We start from the raw sequence: 24,163 nt of genomic DNA on the forward strand, positions 1-24,163 counted from the left end.
CATTTACTCATTTCATTGCACACTAATTAGTTTGTTTGCGTGCGGGCGTGTGTGAGTGTGTTTGTACACACAGGTCAGTGCTGCAGCTTTTAGAAATTAACATTGTGCAAGCCACGTGGGGGAATGAGCCCTGCTGTGGATGTGTCGTGGCATCTCAAACATTTCCTGTCAGATAGGATTATGAGCCCTCTGCGCTCTTATGGCCGAGGGCCTCACCATGGTGCTCAAAAAAACACTCTGAAATGCAGTTTACTGTGAGGTGGGAAGTCCGTGCGCAGCGGATCCAACAGCACGCAGTCCGTGAGCTCTGTATGGCTGGAGCAGAACACACGTTAAACACAGATGTTCTTGGAGAAGAAATTTATACATGTTTTCGTTTATTGCCCTGAAATCTAACTCCTATCCACTGAGTATGTAGCCGTCATTTGAAGAGACTTGAAATTCGTTCAGCATTTGCTTTATGAGATTTTTACATGCTTTAGATCAAATATGATTTTCCTGCTGTGAGAGCAGGGCCCCCTTTCTGCCTCGCTGGCCTTGATAGCTATGACCTTTTATGTGCCGGGGTCACTGGGAATCTCTGCCCAGTCTCATTCCCATAACTGTTTTCTTAGGATATTCACAACTAAATAAAAGTTAAATATCTCTAATTGGTTTCCATGCTTTGTGAATAAAATCTGTTTGTTTTGTGCTATTCATTCTTCTTTATAGTACAAATGAACTTACTGATAGTTATAGTACAAACTCCCTCACCATTTGCATGCTAGTGTTTTATAACTTTATATTCCTGAAATCCAACATGAGTATAATTCTTCCAATTTCTGAGTAATATCATCGAGTGTAAAGGTTAAAAATTTATCTGGTTTATTACAGAAACATCAGATAAAATGGCTTTTGATTCAATAAACTCAGGTTATTGATTAGCACTTAACAAGAAGAGGCTAAAACCTCAAATTCAAGGTATATTGGCATTGAACTTGCAACAGTTGAACTCTGTTTTTCCTTCAAAACTGCCTCATATTCCTTATTCCCTGGATTCAATAGGTTGTCTGAATCATTCCTCTGAGAGTTTGATCACCTGCTGGTCAGGCCTTTGATTCTATGGAAGTCCTGCAGGGAGCAACATCTGGGTCTAGCACCAGGCACGCTAGATGGCAGGCAAGGGTGGAGGTCTGGGCATGCAGTAGAAATCTTTATTGTAAAGTTATAGTCTGGCGCCTGAATAAATTTCAGTTTCTTATCTTGCATAAACCATTGAGACCCCACAGGTCATTTGTCTTGTGTTCTCAGGACCAGAACTAAAAGTGGAGGCAGCATGTAGTTTTCATGCTCTTCTGATTCAACTTTCTGCAAATCTGAAATGTGCAGAAACCGTCTGCTCCTTTAAATTCAAGACTGAAAACATGACTGTTTCCTTCAGCTTTTTCTTTATTTGTTCACTGACCTCTATGACGGACGTATTTTCATCCCAGAGGTTTCCTGGAAAGTGCAACTTTTCTCAAACTCACAGGAAGTTGCTGTTTTTTCACATCCTGCATGCTTGCAAACACAGCCTCCTTTTTTTTCTTGTTTGTTTGGCTGCATACGTGTCAGAGAGAGAATAGCTGTGTTAGTCATCCTCGGCATTCCTGCTCCAGGAGCTTCAGGAATTAGGAATGATGGTGAGACATCCACTAAATAATGGAAGGAAATGAAGACAGCAGGGTGTCCTCTAGAACAGACGTGCAGAGTGACAATTACTTCTCACTCTCATTCTTGAAATCCCTGATAGGTTAACATGCTTTTTGCCGCTACGTGCTTCTATTCAACCCAGTGACACTACTGAGCCCTCAGTATAATGCCTTCTCGGCTTTCACTCGTCAGTCCACCTAATCTCATGCCATGCCATCATGTCTGGATTTCACTGCTATCTCTCGGCTGTGTTAGTTGACCTTCAAAGCTTCTATTAGCTTCTCTCTTTGTCCGTTGAAGATAAAGATAAAGATAAAGATTTGACAAAGATGAAAGTAAAGCTGAACATGGTCTCTTTGCAGTTATGTGGGGAAAACGTATTTCCATCCAATATGTTTTTTCTTCAATTTTTTTTTTTTTTTTGTCAGACTTGAATGTTTCAGATGATCAAATCGAAACAAGAATGAAAGACTGGGGATTTCACAATATCTCAAACAATTTTAATTGCAGACTTTGACTAGGCCACTCTAATACTCATTTTGGTTTTTGCCATTCTAATGTGAACTTGCTGGTGTGCCCTGGATTATTGTACTGCTGGATGTCACACATCTGCTTTAGCTGATCAAGATCTTCAGGTAAAGAGCAGCTTTCATGCTGCCATAAATTGCAGCAAGTCATGAATGTCCTAAAACCACAAAGCAGCCCCAGACCATCATACTACCACCACAGTGTTGGACTGTCAGTGTGATATTCGTATTCTGAAATGCTGTGTTGGTTTTACGGCATGTGTAACGTGCCATAAAGTTACAAAAAAGTTACAGAAATAAATCTTGAGGTATTCTTGGAGTGGATTTTTTTCTTGGCTAGCCATGCTTAGGAATCCATCACTGATGAATGTTTTCTCTCGTAGTTTACTCGTCACAAAGGATTAAAAATGGAGTTGCAGCCTGATAGAAGTCAATAATGTTGTTAAATTTCTTTAGGTCAGGGTGTGATGTGTTGCTTTAGAGATCTTTTCACCTACTTCATTGTGCCAGACACAGGCTGTTTTTTTCTTTATGGATGAAATTATTTAAATACAGCTGCGTTGACTGCCTTAAAAATGTGTTTGTTCAGAAACATTTAAGCATCCTGCACACATCAAAAACAGTATAAAGATGTAGATGTGGAATTTTCTTTTTCCAAGTATATAATATAAGATATGACGTGCTAGAATATTGGGAAGTGTTCTTTATTTGTATCTTAGCGGAAGCCATTTTCAAAGCTCATCCTTTCCTGATAATTTTCAGTTTCATCAGCTTTATGTTTTCAGTGGAATTTTGGCAGTGTGTTATATTCACACTTTTTTTCTGTTAATTTCCACTTGTTGTTCTGTTTGATTGCGGTCCATGAACTCCTGTGACCTGCTGCATTGTTATGGATGGTGGTAAACAAAGCTTTGGTGCCGCTCCAACAAGCTGGAACATTTTACCGCAACCCAAATGAGAAAGAAAAAAAAAAAGATGCTTGTGACAAGTAAAACAGAAACTATGTTGCTTGGTCGACAGGGGGGCAGGCTTTCATGTGTTTCGCATTTTCTCTCTCGGTACATTCTTGTCATAAGGAACAGCGGTAACAGATCCCCCCTCACTCCATTGCTGACCATGAGCTGAAGGAGTAGCATTCCTTTGATCTTATCTCACAGTATTAGGAAACTGCAGCTGTTCAGTTAATATTTCTAGATGGTTGCATTTACAGGCGATGGATGAAAAATGCAAAAGTTGCGTTTGATGAACTCGTTTTCTGTCTGTGGCCACGCTGGGGGTTAAGAGGTCAGAATCAAGGCTGCTGTTTGCAGGGGGTCTTAAATCAAGCTTCCTCTGGCCATTATTCTTCAGCAAATAAATCCCAACACAGCTTACCAGAGATAAGAACCAATTTCCTGCGAGTCAAGTAGTTTTTAACCCAACATGCGTGTTTTCTACCTATTCTCATCACTCTTATGGGCTCTCTGTTTGAAAAATTTAGTTTGGGCCCCTAATCCTCTCTCCTTTAAGCCTCTTAATGCACCCTTCATTTGAATACCTTTGTCTTGAACACGCAAGTCCTCTTTATAAATATAAAAAGCTCTCTGACTAATTGTGGCTGCTTGATGTCTTCTTTAATTTCACAGACAACATATTTGGATTTTATGCAACATTTGGTCATTTATTTGAATTAGATTTGTATGACTGTTTAGCTCTGGGAATGCTAACTGTGACATTATCAGTAATCTGACCAAAAGTGACTCTTGAAAATTGTGTCAAGGAGGTGGATTATATAAGTTATTGAAAGCACATGGCCTAATAATGGAGTGAGAGTTTTGGCAAGCCTTCTTTTGAGCTTTGCCTAGACTTTATGTAACGCTTTTGATGAAGATGGATTGTTTGCACCCCTGGTTTTGCCACAAATCACGTCTCCATGGTCTCTAATTTACAGCAGGTTATCAGTTATCCACTTAGATCATGCCAGTTCTGATCCAGGAATATGGTGTTCATCCTTTTTGCTTAAACAAAACTGAAGGCTCTCTAGCCACTGTCTGTCTATTCTGTGTAGGGGAAATCAGTTCTTCCAGGTTTTCAGGTAGAATGATGAAAAGCTGCTCAGAGTTTGTAATATTTCCTGCCGTTTTGTCTCACTCTTCTTTTGTCTGTCCTGCAGGACTGTTCCACCTCCGAGGAGTTTACAGTAGCTGCTGCCCTGCTTCCCCTGTCAACAGCCTATTATAGGGTAAGGAAACTACTGGAAAACAATAATACATGAGCATCCAGGCTAGAGAATCAACCTACCTACAGTATTCATGTAGTCCTATGGCTCTACATCTCTCTGAACTAGAAAATGTTGTCATCAAATTATTTTTGTCACCTTTTACAACATACAATCAAGAATTTCTCAAACTAAATTCTAAAAAAACCCCCAAAAAACAGCATTTTTTCTTTGAATCTGTAAAAAGTTGGAAATACTCACTGTGATGTCACCATTCGGTTTATTTATAATGTTATTACTTATAACCAAAGTTCTACATGTTTTACATATGAGTCAGAAACCAATATGGTTTCCACACTCTTAAAAATAATGGCGATAGACTGTTTATTTGTCCTTCAGATGGTTTGTGTGTCATTGACCATAACCTCTGTTAGTAAAACTTCTGTTTTACTAACAGAAAAACAGAGGCCTCCATCTGATTTCACAGAAAGGAGGGAGCCGTAAAATGTTGACAATGTTCTTTTGGTTTTAAATTCTGTTTTAACAAAATGAGTCAAATTAGTTACTAATTTGACCTCTGTTAGTAAAAAGAAAAATGCATAATTATTAGACTTCTGCACTCTGTAACTGTAACACAGGATACATTATCATCATCAGCCAGGTATGTATGGTCAGCTTAAATGTGGATTAAAAGGAGTGCACATAATAAGTAAATGCTTTATGTAAAGTTTTTTGTTGTTTTCTGTGCATACTCAAACCAAACTTTAAACAGTGTACAGATCAGTTAAATATGCATGCTTTACTTGAATAAATTACTCTAAAGTTGACAGGTATTTGGACATGTGCGTCTGGAATTTGAAATTGTTCAAAATGTTCAGGAACCCTGAAGGTACGACTGATGTGAGATTCTCCAGGGGAGGGACAGCTGTTTTAACCTGTAACCTCTGCAGATTTTTCAGCATGCACATAATCAGCGCAGCATGTTAAAGCTCCCACAGAGAAGCGTGAGGAACAGACTGTGGCCTTTGGCTCCTAAATCATAACATTGGTGAGGTGTAGCTGCAGCTTTCACCACAACAAGGTCCTTTCAGCTTGCCAGTTGCTATAGCAATAGACACAACTCTATAAACTGGGCTTTTGTCAGATACCAGTCCTGTATCCTGATGGGCAATACCGAGACCTGACCCTCTGAACATCACCACATGATTCATCTGCTTTGGATGCCACTGGCTGAGGAAAGTTTCCATAACAAGCCATATGTTTCTTCTTTTTCTTCCTGTTTGTTGTCGTAGGGCTTCCAGCACTCAAAATTAGTAAATTTTGTAAGTGTTTCCTTGGTTACCTTGGTTAACCATGTAACAATTACACCCTAAGAAAAACCCTAAGAAAATAATTACACCACAGTGGTTCCCCACTGTTTTAATGAGAAGATTGGGAATGATTTGCTGCATTAGACTTGCAGCTTGTTGGAAGGAATGATGTTCAAAAAATGTGTTCTTTGTTTTGTTATTCTCAAATAATTCAAACCTTTGACAGGTTTCAACACGCAGGCTCAACCGAAAAGGGTGAAAAGTAAAGTAAGGTCAGGAAGGAAACGTGCCAAAGTATATTTATTCTTAGTTGTAATGGCACATGGACTGTGGAGTGATCAGCATAGATGAGGAAAAACATGGCATTGTCACTAGAGCTGTCAGTTTGGGTGGGGAATTAGAGACATGCGTCATCCTGACACAGTGCCATTGATTCATCATGCCTCTCTCACATGTTTGTAGGCATTTTTTATCATCTTTTTTTAAATCTTGTCCTTAACATTCTGTGAGATGACTGGAATATGTTTGTCTTTCTCAGAATAATCTTCCCAATGGGGATAAAACCTTACATACAGTAACAGACTGTGTGTGGCTCCCTAATACTGCGTGACAGTCATGCTTTACAAGAGGTTGGGTGAAATAAACACCATTGCGGTTGACCTTTTATTAAAGATTTAAAGATCTGATACCAAGAGTAGCAGTAAAAAACTGAAATGAAAGTTTTGTTTGGATCTCTAGGTTGTTTCTGCTGTGGTTTAAATAATTGGGTGCTTTTCATATTTTTACAGTTGTTATAGGAAGTTCCCTTGCTTTGAAAGTCTGAACCACATAACCTGCAGTTTGTAGCTCAGAGAAGCGGGGTTGTTGAGTCTTTTTGTTTGTACCTCGTGCATCTAGGCAGGTGTTTTTCCAGCATGAATTAAACCACCTCTGCCGGATGTTAGGATTGGACGATTTAAGGGGATCTCCCGGCTTTCTTTGAAGTAGGTTTCTGTGAAGTTCCTGTAAGCAGTTTGTGCTTCACCTGAATCGTATGAAAATAGAAAAAGACAAGGGGATTTGTTTCAGAAAAGCTAACCAAAGCCCAGAAAAGGGTCAGGTCTGTGTCATTTCCCCAATTTTTGGTTGATGTCTCTTTAAAATTGTTGCGAAATGACGAATTCACTGCCCGAACCAGGTTTGACCTGTCTGGAGAATAACTTAATAAAGTCAAACCTGCCAGTTGACCGGTTCACTTTTGTTTTTTTATTAAACAACATTCATGCAATAAAATCGATCTGCACAATGTTAGCTACCAGAAAATGCAGTAGCTTGAGTCACAAATGATATGCAAGCATTAGTGCAGAGTTAGAAAAATGTCTTAAATGGATCAACAGGATGTAGAAAAATGTCTACTGGTTCTCTATAAATTCCTTTGCATCACTTGCGCAATGCTTTGCGAGAAAGTTATGTCCCAATTTACCAGCGTTACACACAGACCCTACTTATCAAAGGATCACTCTGTCCTTTTGCTTTAATGAAAGACAAACAAAGCATTGGCTGAAATTAACTACTTTGGAGAATAATGACAAAAGTATTGGATTGTCAATGAGCAAACTGATTTGCTCAGACCGAGCAAGAGCAGTTTATTCTCCCTCTAGTGCTGCTTGCAAGTCAAGCTTTCCGATTCTATTGACAATATTATAGCATCTTTTTCAAGTGCTCTTTTATACAATATTCTTGGTAAGAAACTGTCCTCTCCAACTCCTGTCTGCTCAAATGTCAGACACTGAGCCAGTTCTTGTTTGGTATTCTTGGCCAGACTTTTCGCTGCCTCATGCTGTTTCCATGCGTGGTAGCGCTGTCGCCATAGTCCCCAAGTTTGCAGGTCAGGGAACGTGGGAAGCGTCTTCTGAAATGACTGTCCCTTAGGTTATACCCGTCGGACACGCTGTTTAGGTTTTTTGCTTCCCAGATGCTGACGCTAAGCTGACGTTGTTGGCCAGATTCTGTGTTTTGATGTTTTACTTTCATATCTCTTGGGTCTTCCCTCAGCTTTTGTGATAGTTTAAATCAGTGGTTGCCAACGTTTTTAGCTTCAGTCGCTCAAAATAACAGTAGAAGAAATTTGTGACCCCAACTATTAATTAATTATATAAGTATTATCACCAAGTCAATTAGAAAAGGGTATATTGACCATGCAAGCAACATCAAGAGTTGGTATTTCGGTTTAGTATGCTTACTTTTAAGAGTATTTGTTATAACCCTAGTGAAGTTTTGGGCCCAACTTTGAAAACTATTCAAATTACAGTATTAATAGAGCTGAAACAATTACTCAGATTAATTATGATGAATCAATTTTTGAAGTAATCGTCAACTAACTTAGTAATTCGATTAATTAACTGAAGTATACAAACTAAAAAAGATATTTGCTGAAAGAACATAATGTACACATGTTGCATTTAACATTATAAATCTTCTGTCTGTAAATCTGTTCTACTCAGAGTTCTTCATGTGATTTTGTTTAAGCTTCACCCATTTCAAATTCAGCAAAAAAAGAAAAAAAAAATCTCCTATTAAACACATTTGACTATCCATTTATTAACCGGTTAATCCAAAAAATAACGAACGGATTAGCCCATGCTGTATTGATGTAAAGTGAAGCAGTAAGGGATGAGCTTTTCACATGCTGACATCATTAGAAGCATTTTTTGGGGGGGGGGTTTCACCTGCAGATGCATCTTTTGCTACAGATGATCAAGCGTTCACTTAGGAATGTTATGTTGTTACATTTTAGGCAATATAATGTTTATTTTCTACTTTTAAAAGGGATTTGTTGTACGTTTGCATATTTTATTGTACTTCTGCATAACAAAGTCCTAAGTGGTTAAAAGATTTTTTTAATGTGATTAATCATCAGAATCATCATTTGTTACCAAAATAATCGTTAGTTGCAGCCCAAAACTCTAACTTAGCCTAAACGCTGTCAACTAAACTCTGGAGTCAGATTTCATCCAGACATTGTGCACCTCTTAGTCACCTGCCCTTTTTCACTGATCAGGTTTTACATTTTGTTCCACTTCCTGTGGGTTTTTATCTAAAGACTGGTGGGTTTATCTGGAGATGAACTGATGAGTGGATTTGTTGTTATTCATCCCTTGACAGGCTGATATCTCTTCTAACATTTAAATGTGTTTAACAGCTTGAGGATAGCAGATTGAAATGCTCATACACATCTATTGCTCAACAAAAACACTTGACTGTTAGCATTCTTGTGGACAGAGTTTATCCATGGGCCAATTTGTCAACCCACTTTGTCAAACTGCTCTCCGCATTGTCCTCACAATAGATTATGACGTACTCCATAACCTTTGTGTATGTAAAAATGCCCAGCTTTTATCATATCTGTTTACTTAATTACTGCACATTTGCGGTACCATGAAGAGTATTTGCATTGTGACAAATTTATTTTCTTTATGCTTATTTTTCATACTAAAATGCAACAGGTCATAAAACAAATACTTGTAGCAGACAGTGATGACTTCAGTAGAAAGTAAAAGCAGTTTTTAAATAATGGCCGTATTTGTCAAACATCCTTACATAAAAAGCCTAGGTTGGACTAGCCTTTTGTGTGGTTCTCATTTTCTTTGTGATTAATTCCTAGTTGGGTCTGGGTTGCAGTTCTTTTCTTAATTTGTTGCATTTTAGGGTGTTTTTATAACATGCTTGTGTGAAGGGATGACTTGTTTTTAGGTCAAGCATTCATTCTCACCAAGGACTTGTACAGAATCAAGTGACTGTTTTGTATCACCAGGTCAAGAATGCTCTAAATTCTTGCAAAACATGTAAATAATGTCGCTGCCTGCAGGCTTGCGACAGTACAGATATGATGGTCTTCACTTAGCGTCTCTGTTCAAGTATGCACTTGTTTCAGTGACAACACGCATTATGTCTTTTGTCTCTTTGCAACGCGGCGTAGATGTTCTGAGGCCATAGTCAATCATGCTGCAATGGTCTTAATCGGGTCCTGGAGTTCAAAACGAGATGCCAGAACCTGATAGCTTAATTCTTCTGACCTGTATACTCCTTTCTGTCCCCCACCCTTCGTGTTTTTCTTCTTGTTTTTCACCCTCTCTCCCTCAACTCCACATTCCTCCTCTTCGCTCGTCACACAGCCAGATGGGTCTGACGGAGCTGCACTCCCTCCCCTTCATCTTTCTTCCTATACCTTCCTTCCCTCCTCTCTTCCCTCTTCTTTCCTCTGTCCTCCTCCTGGCACATCTGCCTGCAAAACATTTGGTGAGCATTGTGAGCGATCATCAATAAGCGAGGCTGACCTCGGTCAATTTGACCCAAGCATATCCGACAAGTCAGCAAAGTACAGACTTAATATAGAAAGTTCTGACAAATAACACACCCATACCCCCCGTACAAACATGGACACACACCCACGTAACATCTGCTGCAAGATGCTTAACACACTCAGCTGACAGAGAGGTATGAGAGTATCTAGAGGGCTACATTTCTTCTTAAATTTACGCTCTACCACTTAATTGTGCGAAGTTTGACAGGGTCCACGTATACTTCAGACTCTAAGACTGCAGTCTTGCACAATGGTAGGATTAGCTGCACTATAGCTCGACTTCACATCGATCAGCTCTAGATGTGTCCTTGTTATTTATTCCAGCAACCCTCTGGACTCCTTCCCATGCTCACTCTAAGACAGCACGCATGGTTCCTCTGACAGTAAAGTGAGATAAATCATCTGTCATTCTGAGAGAGAACAGTTAATCTAAACACGCGGTCATTAATGTCATCTAAAAGTTGGCTTATGATCTACGGCAAGTTTGCACTCATGTCAGCTGCGTCGGTCGTTTAGAGGCCGACTGAAGAGGAGAGTTTCTAACTGAGAAGTGAGGGGAAAGTTTAGAATCCATTGATGGAGAAAATCCTGCACAAGGAAGCTCCTTTTCTCCTGTGGAAATCAAAGCATTTTTGTTGTATTTATTGCTGATAAGTTATTTTGCAGTACTAGTGTTTTTTTACCGTATGTCGGACTTTGCAGCTATCATCTGGTCAGAGCACCTTTTTTACATATTTGCCTTGTTCAAAACATGACTTCTTACAGCTTTCTTTAACAAAGTTTTTATTTTTAGCACTCTTCCACAAAGGATGGATTTGTGTGTGCTGCACAAATTCTTCCACCTGAGCTGTGCATCCCTGCAACTACTCCAGATTTTTCATAGGCCACTTGGCTGCTTCTCTCCTTAATGCTGTCCTTCCCCTGCCTTTCACTTTACTTGCAAAGGTTTTCTAGTTGAACAGTACTCCATTACATGGTGAAAATAGTATTTTATAACCTAACTCTGCTTTAAACATCTTCAGAGCAGTAACTGAGTAGTTTTTCACTACCATTTTATAATTGTGCCCTACTTGGGTTGACTTTTCACATAAAATCCTGGGAAAAGACCTTCACGGAAACTTGTGTGCACATTAAAAGCTACTAATTGTAATTTAGTTTCTTACAAATGTTTTATATTTGCAAAATATGTTGACATTCTCTTCTGTACGACCCCGCCCCGTCACCCCATGGCCCTCCAGCAGACCCATGGACTGAGCCAGAAGGGGAAATAGCCCTAACTGCTTTTAAGCATCATATAAAAAAGGAAACAAATTAAAATTAATTAGAGGTTTTTGTCCTATTTGTTAAATAAACAAATGGGGCACTTACAAATGTATTTGGTAATGGAGTTTTCGACATGAGGTGTGTTTTCAAACACTCCCCCTATCTATTTTGCTATTACTGAGAAATTTGAAAAACAAGCTGCTGACACCTCAGTTACCTGTGAAATCTGTGACAAATCATCAGTACAAAGCCCCGTGTCTGCTGCTTTTTCATCTGTTCACTTCTGATGAGTGAATCTGTTTGCGACTCCTCTGATTCATCTCTAACCAGATCCACCTTCCAGTTGGTACCATGTGAAAGTTTACAACTACAGTGTCGTGTTTTTTTGTTTTTTTTTTCTCTGTCTTTTCTGTTTCACATCAACTCCTTAGCTTATTTGTTTACATTTTGACATTTAATGTGTTTAAGCTGCAGGGTATGACTTAGATTACTGAGATTACAGCGTCATATGACTCCTAATATTGTATGGATTTTTCCAGAAATGTTCAAATGTTTAAACTTTTCTTCAGCAAAGCAAAAAGCAGTGACCATCTTATGGCATATCATGTAAAAATTTCCAAACCAACCATTGCCTCTATACTTCTAATTTGCTGGAGGCATAGTTTCTTTAAGCCCTCCTAAAACCATTATTATAGTTCTCGTAATGGCAAAATTTTTTGATTATTTAGCATTTCCCATTTATTTAAGCCCTAAATTGTAGCCTACAAAGATTTTCCTTCCTTAGCATTGATCTCATGTTTTAGTACTTGGCTCCGATGCGCTGACATCTGTCATTTAGTTGTTGCACGTGATTCATAGATACTGTATATATATAGTCTTTTCATAGTCTGTTGACTATGAGTTAAAGGTATTTATCTTTGTCTCAAATCATGAGTAACCTGTTGTGTTTGCAGGTGTTTGCGAGCTTAAAGACAGCTACAATGTTTGTTGCTTTTGTCCTGCAATTGGAAAGAGGATCAGAGTCCTGAATCACCGTCAAATCCACTTTAGATCGTGCATCACCATCAAATCCGAACCATATTGTGATATTAGTTGCACATCACATTGCCCAGGCCTAAATCCTTTTTACGTAATCAGATTGCAGATGTCTGTGTGGGGTTTTTTCCCCTTACATTGGAAGTGGTCGTCTTAACTATCTGCGCACATCAGAATTCAAAGTTCTTTTGCTTGAGCAGCTTATAAAAGTCTCAATTACTCCATAAATTCACCCTTTACTCACGTCACTAACAGATATCTTGAATTTTAAAGTGAAGATGGAAAACTCTGAGCCAACTGGGACAGGGTTGAAATGGAATATGCCATTCATGGGAGAACTGAAACGAGCAAGTTGCTGGTTTGCTCAAATGTTCAAGACTGATGGATTTGATTAGTAAAAAAGGACGCTCTTTGATATAGGTTCTCAACTAATCTTTTACGTGATCATATGGTCAAACTGTTTACCTGATGTCTTAAGATGTCCCTCCCCGCATTATCTTCCACACCTCAAAAAATTATGTTGAGATTACGATGAGGTAACAGTAAGGACACATACCACACTAACCATGGTTTATTTCCAGTTAAAATGAATCGGAACAAAACATGTGGTTATGGGGTTGAAAATTAGGTCAAGAGCTATCCTTTTGGCTAGTAGCGTCAAGTGACTCAGACAACCATTGTAGATTTTCTTCCTTAATTATGAATAAAATGTGTTATTTTTTAGGTTCTCTCATTTGCCATCAGGATATGAAAGGTTCAATCATTAAACACCTTGAAAACAGTGTGACTTTTAAGTTTTTCAAGATGTTTAAGCAGCATTTTCTATTAAATGCTTTTTCTCTTTCACTAAATAGCAGCTGAGGTTGTAGTTCATCCTCAGAAAGTAGTCCTTCTGTCAATCAAATCTGGCAAAAATGTTGAAAGGAAAGTATATTTAAACCACAGGAAAGAAGAATTAACAAATTAACGACTATGAACTAGGAGGAACATTTAGCTCTAGTATGAAGGCGTGTGTGCGGGCGTGTGTGTGTGTGTGTTTCTGCTGTGTGGGCAATAGCTGTAAGCTCAGCACCCTCCTGGCGTCTGGCCCACCATAGTCGGAGTAAAGCTGTTTTGGTTCTGTCTCTTGTAATTACAGTGACCCCCCCTCCCCACACACACACCAGTTCTCTTTCTTCAAAAGCAAACTATAAAGTGATAATAGACACCACTGGATTGTGTCAGACTCAGGGGAGAGAAATCAGAAGCTAATCTAATAACAGGCCTGATCCATGCATGTGGCTCTAAGGCTTCGACACGGATGGATGGTGAAAGTTTGCTTTCTGTGGACGCTCATTAATCTGAACACAGCCTCTGTTGAGGTTGTGTTGTTTTTCCTATGCAAGTTTATTTTTCTGGAGTTGCTCAGCGTTTCCTCGCCATACATTTTGCACAGTGCAGCACACAGCTGTGCTAATGCTTTTAGCCGAGAACTCCAGCTTCCTCTGAAGTGGCTGTTTTTGCAAGCTACAGCTGATTCACTTTGCAGACCACTCTAATGAAAAAGAACAGCTCCGTTTCCAAATACGTCTTGACATGGAGCGCTGGAGGGGTGCTATGTTGCTCCAATAGGGGTTGTTATCTGTTTAAAAAGTTATGACTCGCATTGAATGATTGATTTTCGCTTTAAACCTCATGGCTCACTTAATTTAGTTGTTTCTCCCACTTCTTACCACTTTAACAGACTCATTTTATTGAAAACTGTTGCGGTAAATATGCAGCCATTGAAAGGATTAACCAGCTCTGATCTGACTGCACATACGGACAATCGGTGATAATTAGCTTTGCAGCAGTACCTTTTGAGTTAACTCTGTAGTTGCTTGGTTTGTTTTTATTGTCCAATGTTCTGGCATGGTGATAAAGCCGGGCTTGTCACACAGAGTGAATTTAAAAAATGAGAAAACTTTTGGGCAAATACTCGATCATTAGCCTTTTGCTTGTGCCGTGAGAGCGCATAATTATTTTGTTCCTTTGCATATCCTCATTTGGTTTTCCTTAGTACTCCATCATCAAATCCTCCAAAATTCCAACGGTGGCAAACATTTTCTGAGCTACAAGTGTCTCTCCAAATAGCATAATTCACTCCACGTGTCATCGGAAATACGCTGCCCCAGTTTAATTGCAACCAGATATGCGTTCTTAGCTTGTTTGTTTTTTTTTTAAGTATCTCATCATGACCTCTGCTCTGTTTCGTCTTGCAGAGACTGGCTGCTGGAGTGAACCAGTTTGCCTACACCTGCATACAGGACCATCCCATTTGGACCAACCAGCAGTTCTGGGAAGCCACTTTCTACAGTGAAGTCCAGAGTCAGATCCGGTCCCTGTACCTGAACACCCCAGAAGAAAAGAGAGCCATCACCGCCACCCCTAAGGTAAGGAAAAAAAAATGTCTGAGCTGTGCGTTCTAAATCTTTTCTCAATGAGGTGAGTTGATCGATCCACAGTGAATTATAGCTGAAGGAAAAAACTATTTTTAACAAACTTAGCATGATTGGAGCAAGGAGTGAAGCTTTATCTATTACTCTTGGCTCTGCAGGATGCGGACCCCCAGTCCGTTGCAGGTAGTGGTGATGAGCAGACAGCCATGGACCTGGCGGCGCAGCAGCTGCGCCTGTGGCCCAGTCTCAGCAAGGACAAGCAACAGGAGCTGGTGAAGAACGAGGAAAACACCGTGTTCAGCCAGGCCATCCACTACGCCAACCTTATGGTTTACCTGCTGGTTCCTCTGGACACCAGCAAGAACAAACTCCTGCGTAACACACCCGTCACTGACTGGGAGAGTGGCAGCAACAGCATTGTGACAAACAGGTCAGGATTTCCTTCTCTGGACCAAGATGAAGGTTGAGGTTGTCGATTTCTTCCTATTTATTTTACACTTAAGATCTTTGGTAACACTTTATTTGAAAGGGTGTGCATTAGACTGACATGAGACTGTCATAAACATGACATAACACATGTCATGAACATGAATGACTCTTGATAAATGTTTACGACTATTGTCATGAAGTGTCATTTGGCAAATAATGACACTTTTAATTTAAAGGTGCACTAAAAGTTGCATTAAAAGTTCATTACGAGTGTCAGCTTTGCATTACTGAGTAAATAGTGAAACCTTTAATGCAAAATCCCATTAAAACTGGCATGAAAAGTCAATTAAAAATGTCAACTTTCATTTTCCTAAAATCCTGAAGGAGAACGGGTGATTTTCAGTGACTTTAAGCTTAGGTGTACTTGGGTGATACAGCAGGAAATAATTTAAACCCCACCAGCACGTCCACATCTGAATGGCTGAAAAACAACAAAATTAATGTAATTAATTAAATTTGTAGGAGGTCTAGTCAAGTTCTGGACATAAATCTGATTGAGAGGCTGTGACATGACCTTAAGCAGACCATTCATGCTGTAATGTCTAATCTTAAGGCATTAAAACAAATCAGGAAGTAGAGTTGGTCAAAATTCTTCTAAAGTGAATTAAAGATGTGTTCATAGTACAAACGCTTGAGAGCAGTCGAAATTAGGTTTTACTCTTACAGTTATTAGGGGACTTTTATTTTGTTCTATGAAATCATCATTTAAAAACCGAATTTGGATCTTTATTAAAGACACAAAAACAATTTTGAGGCACAGCTGCTATGCAGTTTCATAACATTTCTCCTTGACAAAACATAACAAAGTCAGAGCTTGATTTAAGCTTGTTCAGAAGATGTAAGGTAGAACAATCAGCTTCTGCTGGAGGAAACCTCAAGTTATGTTTTCAGGATCTGGGAGGATGTGAGTTTCTATTAAACAAGGTGATGATAAGTCTGTGGGTGGATGTGGCATAACTCACAGTCTACATGATACCTTCTTTTCAGGCCAAACAGGCTGCTGTACTTCGTTTGTTTCCAACTTCAGTCTGTCATTTGGGCTTACGCTTCTCCGGCATAAAACAGAACATGGCTTGTTTTCATCCACCTTCGGACTTCCCTGAATGGACCACACTAAATTAGGGTTTTTTCCCCTCTGCTTTGCTGTAACTGTGGAGGGAGTTAGACAGGGAGGAACGCCCCATGGGTGTTTATTAAAAGTGGAACGCAGTATGAATTTCACAATTGTGTCCAATGATCCAATATTACGTTTTGTTACGGTTTGGGCAGAATTTAATTTCAATTTCAACAAAATAAAATAATGTTGGTATGTAATCCAGTTTTGTTTATTTCTGGAAGTTACAGAAATGTTTCAGCCAAAGATTTATTTATGTGGAAAATATTTGAAGTGTTTTGTCTTACATTTTCATCCCAGACTTGTTTGTTTCTCTCAGGGAACATTTCGATTTCATCATGCTGTATTTGTCCCAGGGAGAGTGTTGCATCACTTTCTCATGTGAAACAATCTCCAGTTTTGAGCGATAAATCCAGCCATCAACGCTTTGCTTTGCTGAAAATCAACCGGCCATTCTCTGCTCTTTATCAGGGCATGTCAGCATGCAGCCCCGTCTCTTGGAAGCGGCCCCATGACCTTTTCTTAATCTCACTGCATCATTATTTATATCTGCAGCATCGCTGGCAGCATGGCCGAGAGCTTCGACACAGAGAGCGGGTTCGAGGACTCGGAGAACAGCGACACGGCAAACTCCGTGGTCAGGTTTGTTGCCCGCTTCATCGACAAGGTGTGCACGGAGAGCGGCGTCACCCAGGAGCACATCAAGAGCCTGCACTGCATGATCCCAGGTGCAGCATTCACACTCCATCACAGCCCAGACTCCCTCCGCTTCGTACCTCCAGGATGCATGTGTTATGATTTGATGCCAACACCTACAGAAATGTATAAGCTCATTAACTCCTGACTTGTCAGACAGCCTCAGAAAGTGGATACATACAGATGTGTGCACTTGTAGTGTGTGTTCGCGGTGACTGATCCCCGTGTCTGACCCACAGGAATCGTAGCGATGCAGATGGAGGCTTTAGAGGCAGTTCATAGGGAAAGCAGGAGGTTGCCCCCTATTCAGAAGGTGAGTGTGTTCCTCTAAACTGAGCTGTGTGAAAGCTTATATTTGCACAGGGCTTTGTACAATTAAAGTTTGACTCTACTGAGAATAATGTTAAGCTAAAGAGGATCATAAAACAAATTCAATTTTGATGTTCTCTCCTAAAGCTGGAAAATATGATTCAGCCATGCTGCAGAACAATGGGTGAGCTGCTCCCAGGTTTACTCTTAAAAACCTAATCATCTCCTGCAGTCAGATAAATGTACAAAGTCTGTCTCTCTATACTTTTCTTTATGAGAAATCGAGGAATAAGTATTTGTGATAATTGCTAAATATTAGTAATTATTAATATTTAGCAATTAATATTAATAATATTAATTGCTTCGATCATAAGTTGAACACTTATGATTCTGTTTAAATTCAATTCACCTCTTGTAATTTGGAAATAAAAGTCACTTCCTCCTAGTGTAACGTAATTTACGGACTATTGAGCACACCTGAATATAAGCCACACCCACTAACTTTGGCAAGAAAAAAATATGTGCATATATAGGCTGCATTCGTCTATTAGTCGCAGTTGTTCATATTGTAATATGAGATATTTTCACTGAGAGTTTTTTTTTTACTTTCTATATGCAGTATGTGCCTGTAACATGGCTACTTAATAAAAATACATCAGCCTACCAGGAAAAGTTATTGATTGCTGTCTTTGTCTTCCTCCTGCGCACTAAAACCACTAAAGTCGTCTTCTTCATTGCCATATAGAGCAGCCTGACTCACACTTCTCAGTCACTTCTGTTACTCTTCAACTCATGCTGTCCGTGCTGCACTCCAGACTTTCAAAACCCGTTGGTAAAAAGTCGTATATTAACCGCACTGCAGTGTTCTAAGCTTGTGAGAAAAGTAGCGCCTTAAAATTTGGAAATCACAGTATTCTCTTCAGGCGAAGAGAAATGGAAAAGGAACTGAGCTAGAATCTTTTCAAAGTGTTATTACATTGCTGTCTCTTTCTCACTCACTATAAATCACTTAAAAATACAGTAGAAAACCTTGCATGACATTAAACTATTAATGTGAAGGCTGCAGGCTCCTCAGAACTAGTGGTCTGTAGCAGCGACACACACGTCATGCAGCCAGTCTGTTGCAATAAAGCTCCACAACATATGTAGAAGCAGCTTAAATGAGATTGCTGTCCAACTAAACCTAGCTTAGATACATTAATGGACTTATTAAATCAACATTAAGCCAAAAAACAAAAAAAAAACAGTTGCACAATATAACCTTGTTCAACATATTTGTATCATCTGGATCTCATGTGGGTACTTTGCAGCATAGTTAACTCTATAATACTATAACTGAAAGGTGACCAAGTCATGATGTCACACCACCATGCCTGACAAGGGCCTAGGCCTATAGGGGTTTGTGCTTATATGCTTAGTTTAATTTTAACCAGACGCTGTATTAGAATCCAAAAGGTTTCTTATTTGTCTTGGATTTTTAAGTGGATGTTATTCTCCAGACAAGGCCATGTCATTTTAAATGTTACCAGACATATGAGCAACAGCAGTGATCTGAATTTACATTGTTATCTTTAGAAAGGATTTTTTACCCGCGTCACGACTCTTGGTGCGTTTTGTGCCTCCTCTAAATTTAGTCTGGTTTGCAGAACGCCACTCACATCCAGTTTTTATCCCAGCCAACAGCGCACTTTATGTTTTGACTTGTGGACCCAGCTGTGCCATATGTCTGCCAGTTTTCTACAAATCATACAATTACACACAAACAAACGTCATCCTATTACTGTCATGGGAGCATCTTGGAAACCAACATACACGTTCTGCCTGCTGCTCACGTGTTAATGTGAGACAGAACTTCCCTTCTTAAGAATATGCCAGAATCTGCTAGAAAGCATGCCACAACAATTTCAAGAGTCTTAATTTGCCTGGATGGTTGATGTCATAATACTTAGACGCTGTGATGGATCGTTTAGCTTGCAGGAGTAATGAGGTGCACGGGGACTCTACTTCTCTGTCCCACTTTTCGTTCAAGGACAGATTCAAGAGGCTATAATTATCTCCGGGCCAGACCTCAGTTCCCTTAGGTCGACTGTGGCCTCAACAGGAAACCCTCTGATTGAGCTGATGTCCCTTTTCTTTCAGATTTTGAACTGTGGAACAATTGAATGTTTCTGTGGCGGCTTTGCAGGTCAGAAGGAGGTGAAACGGCGAAGGTGCAGACATGTAATTAAAAAAATTGGAGCACTGGCCTTGGTTAATAATTAGTCCTAAGAATAAACCACTAAAGTGCACTGCTGTAGGCCACAATGGATCAAAAAGTGTTTAGTGTTTCACCTCACCAAATTAAACTTAATATAAGACAAATATAGCCCAAGTACATAAAAAACACTTCTTAGGTTAATTGTGATTTCATTTGCTAAAATTATCCGATCCAACTTGACTCCTTGGGAAATTGTAATTCTCAGATCTTTACAATTAAGAAATCATCTAACAGAACCCTGACAACATGAAGTAGGTTAAAATAACTCTAAAGTTGTGAAAGCTATCGACATCTATCAGTCTGGAAAGGCTTACAGAGTCCTTTCTGTGACTCTGGGCCTTGATTAGAACACAGTTATCCACAAATAGAGAGAACATGAAACAGTGGTGACTCTTTTATTTATCAATATCCTGTGGGCAAGGTCATAAAGCAACATAGAACAACGTCTATAGCACTGCAGGCCTCACTAAGTTAACCTTTGGTCAACATGTATTGCTCAAGGATGAGAGAGGAACTGAACAAAAATGGCATCTATGGAAAGAGCTTCAAGGTCAAAACCACCTCTGAGCACAACGAGCATCTCACATGTGCAACCTTCTACTGTTACCACGTAGAAATTGATTCGGCAAAGCAGAGCGGGTCCAAACTTGATCAAAAAGTCTAAGCCAGCGACAATCGGGTATTAGATATAGGGGGTGTTCATTTTGTCTTTTTCGTTTAAATGATTTGGTTTGGCTAGCCTGTTTCCTATAATTAATGTAATCACCATTTGGAAACTGATAATTTTATTATTATTTCATCATATTATTTTAATTTGATTTGAAAAAATATGTTTAATCTGAAACCTTTGTAAGAAAAAAGTAAAGACACCGTATTTTTTTGCTGCATGTGCCATAAAGTTTTTCCCAGACTATAGACATGAAGTGCTGTTAAATGTTTCTTGGAATCAGAGCACACCTTTTATTTCCTTTTGACAGAATAGGCCAGTGGATGCCTGATTGATGATTGTTCCATCTGAAAAGTATTTCAACAAACATTCATATAGTTACCAACCAAGCTACTTAGATATGATCGCTAACACAGTCGCATCATATACTGAATTTCAAGTGTTTCTAATTATTTCCATTTTTATTTTTCACAATTTAAAACTGAATAAACAAAAATGAAAGTGTGCACTTTGTCATGCATGTCAGTTCCATTTAAATGTAAATCTCTAAATATAATTATTGCTAAATATATTCTGCATGTGCAAAATACCTCTTATCAGTTGTCCAGATGTCGAAAACATAATGTGAAAATCAATAGTTCAGTGAACAAGACAAACAACTATATTTCCTCAATAAGGCACAATTGAGTGAGTTCTCCTGCAGAGATTGAAAAGGGAAGTTATTCCCCTCATAGGGTTGCAAATTGATTGTTTTTCTTGGCTGTTTGTGGATCATTTTAAAAATGTTGCACGGTGGTTTTTGCACGTAAGGTTTAAGACCTCTCCAAAGAGGCCATATGGTGCTCTGATTAGACATTATGATGATAAATTTATTTCCTGAATCTGATTCAGTGACGCAAATCTCACTGCTGAGCCGTCCAGTTTTAGTGCTTTCTTGTCAATAAAAAAAACGCCTCAGCTGGAGCTCGGACGTTCCTGCAAACAGGTACAGCGTCTGTTTTCTTTTTGCATGATGTGCTGGGTTTTTATGTTTCTTCCATCAGCCGAAGATTCTTCGTCCAGCTCTGCTTCCTGGAGAGGAGGTGGTGTCAGAAGGGCTGCGGGTGCTGCTGGACCCTGACGGCAGGGAAGAGGCCACCGGGGGCCTCCTCGGGGGCCCTCACATCCTGCCAGCAGAGGGGGCTCTCTTTCTTACCACATACCGCATCATCTTCAAAGGCATTCCTCATGATCCATTAGGTATGCACCGAATCACAGCAGTGCTGGTGTCACAATCATTGAAATAGTATAATTTACATAATACCATCGCAGATAATCATAGAATATCCAGTGCCACATAGGGATTTTCTTAATGCTATGAATGACTTAAAAATTCTGTGTTTTTTCTTCCTGATCTTTGTGTGTTTGTGCAGTGGGGGAGCAGGTGGTCATCAGGGCGTTCCCTGTGTCCACGCTGACCAAAGAGAAGAAGATCAGCATCCAGAACCAGCTGCAGCAGAACATGCAGGAAGGTCTGCAGCTCCGCTCAGCGTCGTTTCAGGTAAACACTCGAGCACGCTTGCCAGGTGATTCCTAGTTTTGCTTGTTGTTAAACTGTTGGTGGGTAGAGCTCAGCAAGTTGCTGCTCAGAGCTAAATTATCAGCAGGAATCGTGTAATTTGGTGGCCTAACCTAACATTGCAAAAAAAATAGAATGGTATTCAGTGTTGCACAGATCATTTCTGTCAGCTCTCAAAGGGTTGGCGTTATGCAAACATTAAGTACTTCATAGAGCTAGCACCACCCTGCTAAGGACACTTGCCTTAAGATAAATTCATATTATGTTGCAAGTTAATTTCTTCAGTGGGAACAAAATCCAAACAAAACAGTTTTAACAAATCACAGGTGCCACAATTATTGATAGGCCTGCTGCTACTTACTATTGTCAGCAGGATAGTTCATACTGTCCATTCCTCTTTGCCTTTTGGCTTCTTTCTTGCTTTTGTGACCTCAAAATGCCACTCTTTCCTCCTTTACCGTTTTTCTCATCATCAATGACTTCTAGATAAATTACTTCCCTCTGCAGCCCTGTCTATACTGGCCCAGTTTTAAACTGTTTAATCATGGCTCTCACTGCAGATACTTCCAAGTTTTTTCAAGTAGCAGTCATATTTAGAGCCTGAACTTTTAAGGCATTGATTTAAATTAATTACATTGATTTTAACACAGTTATTCCCTGTTTTTATATACAAAGGTTCCATTTGGAACCTATGTGCGTATTTCTGGTACACCTGTATATCTGACGCACAAGCGACATCTGCAAATAACGACAAACAGCAAAACCTTTTTTGTTTGCCCACTGGAAGTTAATTTTTGTTTCAAAAAGGAGAAAGAAGGAGTTACTCCATCACCCAAACTATTATAGCTTAACATGCCACCTTAATGCAAAACATGTTGCTGAATAACCTAAATAGCTGATTAGGAATAATTAATACTTTTGTTATTAAGCTCTTGTGCCCATTTATTCAATAATTTAGCAGCAGAAACAGTTTTTGAATTTAAAATGTTGCTAATTTTGTCGATGTATAGTTTTGGTTAAAATGTGATTAATTAAAGCCCTGCAATTAACTTGATTAGAAATGTTAATTGAGCCCCACCACTAATCACATTGTGTCTAATTCCAGATATCCATCTACACTGTAGCAATTTACAGGCTTAATTGAATGGCATAGTCTCTTCTTTTTCCCATTTTGAAGAGTGATTAAAATAAAAAAAATCATTTTATTTAATTACATATTATTGTGGTGCCACTTTATGTTTCCGTATATGGAGTTCTCCTCATTTTAGGTAATTGAAGGTTGAGTTGTTAGAAAATTGTCTGCATGAGACTACACTGCTGAATAAAGATTTCATTTTAAGTCCTTCAACTCTCCTTTGCTAGCTAATTATTGTGGCTGAGTATATTTGTGCAATTCATAAAAGCTTCAAATAAGCAGCGTACTCTCATAGTTTGGAGATTAAATAAATACATTTGTAGGAATCCAATAAAAACGATTGTATATCTTTTCAGAAACCACTTCTTAACATCACGTTGAGACAGAGTCTTAAACCCAGAAGTGACTGAGCTATTTGAATCAAATTCCTCCCAACTCTGTAACAGCCAGTGTGACGCAGGGAGTACAAATTACGATTTTATGGTTGTTTGAATGCCAGTGTATGTGTTGGAAGTCCACCAATATGGACGGTCCTTCATCCTGCGATCACCTGCAGTGCTGGGTTTCTCCATCCTACGAAATAACAGGCCCCAACTGTGTCATGCTCTTTGGCGCTGACCTTCAATCCTCCTCCATGCTGTGGCCAAACTGGTATCAGTCATGTTATGGCTGCCAGAGTCATCTGACCTTAACCCTGTTAAGCTGGGTAGGAGTTTCTGGAAACGGCTGGAGCGATGTATTCATCATATATAAACCTTTTCTATGAATGTGTGGTGAAATCACAGCCTAGCAGCTCAGAGTGGAGAGAGTTTGATTCTTGATAAGACCCACTTTTTTTAAGCATCATATTATTTTCCATTGTTTCACTTAAATTTGATGTTTTTATATCCCCTGATAGCAATGTCTGTCAACAAAAAAAAGGAACCTGAAATTTATGGGTGTGTTCATACTTTTGGAAGGAGTTCCACTGAGTGTGAAATATCTTTTAAAAATCCCTGTGGTCTTGATATTACAAGCTTCTCAGAAACAAAGACAAAAGCTGTTTATGTGAAGCATGTTTTTGTCCTCTTCAACTTGCTCTCCTGTAAAACTGTTTTATGGTTCATTCTTGTCGTTTTACAGATCAAACTAAGCCCAGTTGTTCTGCCTGTGCACAATGTTGTTTCTGCACTGGTT

At 39.3% G+C, this 24,163-nt stretch overlaps 1 protein-coding gene across 2 annotated transcripts in view; it reads left to right on the plus strand.

The window, feature by feature from the left end:
• sbf2 (SET binding factor 2) overlaps nucleotides 1–24,163 on the plus strand; it is a 102,357-nt gene that overhangs the window by 56,290 nt on the left and 21,904 nt on the right. For both annotated transcript variants that reach the window (XM_032560017.1, XM_032560016.1), the window contains exons 17-23: nucleotides 4,351–4,419; nucleotides 14,586–14,756; nucleotides 14,921–15,192; nucleotides 16,921–17,093; nucleotides 17,301–17,374; nucleotides 21,338–21,533; nucleotides 21,707–21,834. In XM_032560017.1, the coding sequence (XP_032415908.1) occupies nucleotides 4,351–4,419; nucleotides 14,586–14,756; nucleotides 14,921–15,192; nucleotides 16,921–17,093; nucleotides 17,301–17,374; nucleotides 21,338–21,533; nucleotides 21,707–21,834 (1,083 nt within the window). The remainder of the gene's footprint in view (nucleotides 1–4,350; nucleotides 4,420–14,585; nucleotides 14,757–14,920; nucleotides 15,193–16,920; nucleotides 17,094–17,300; nucleotides 17,375–21,337; nucleotides 21,534–21,706; nucleotides 21,835–24,163) is intronic.

This window comes from Xiphophorus hellerii, chromosome 4 (genome assembly GCF_003331165.1).
Source record: "Xiphophorus hellerii strain 12219 chromosome 4, Xiphophorus_hellerii-4.1, whole genome shotgun sequence".
In the NCBI taxonomy this organism is placed as follows: domain Eukaryota; kingdom Metazoa; phylum Chordata; class Actinopteri; order Cyprinodontiformes; family Poeciliidae; genus Xiphophorus; species Xiphophorus hellerii.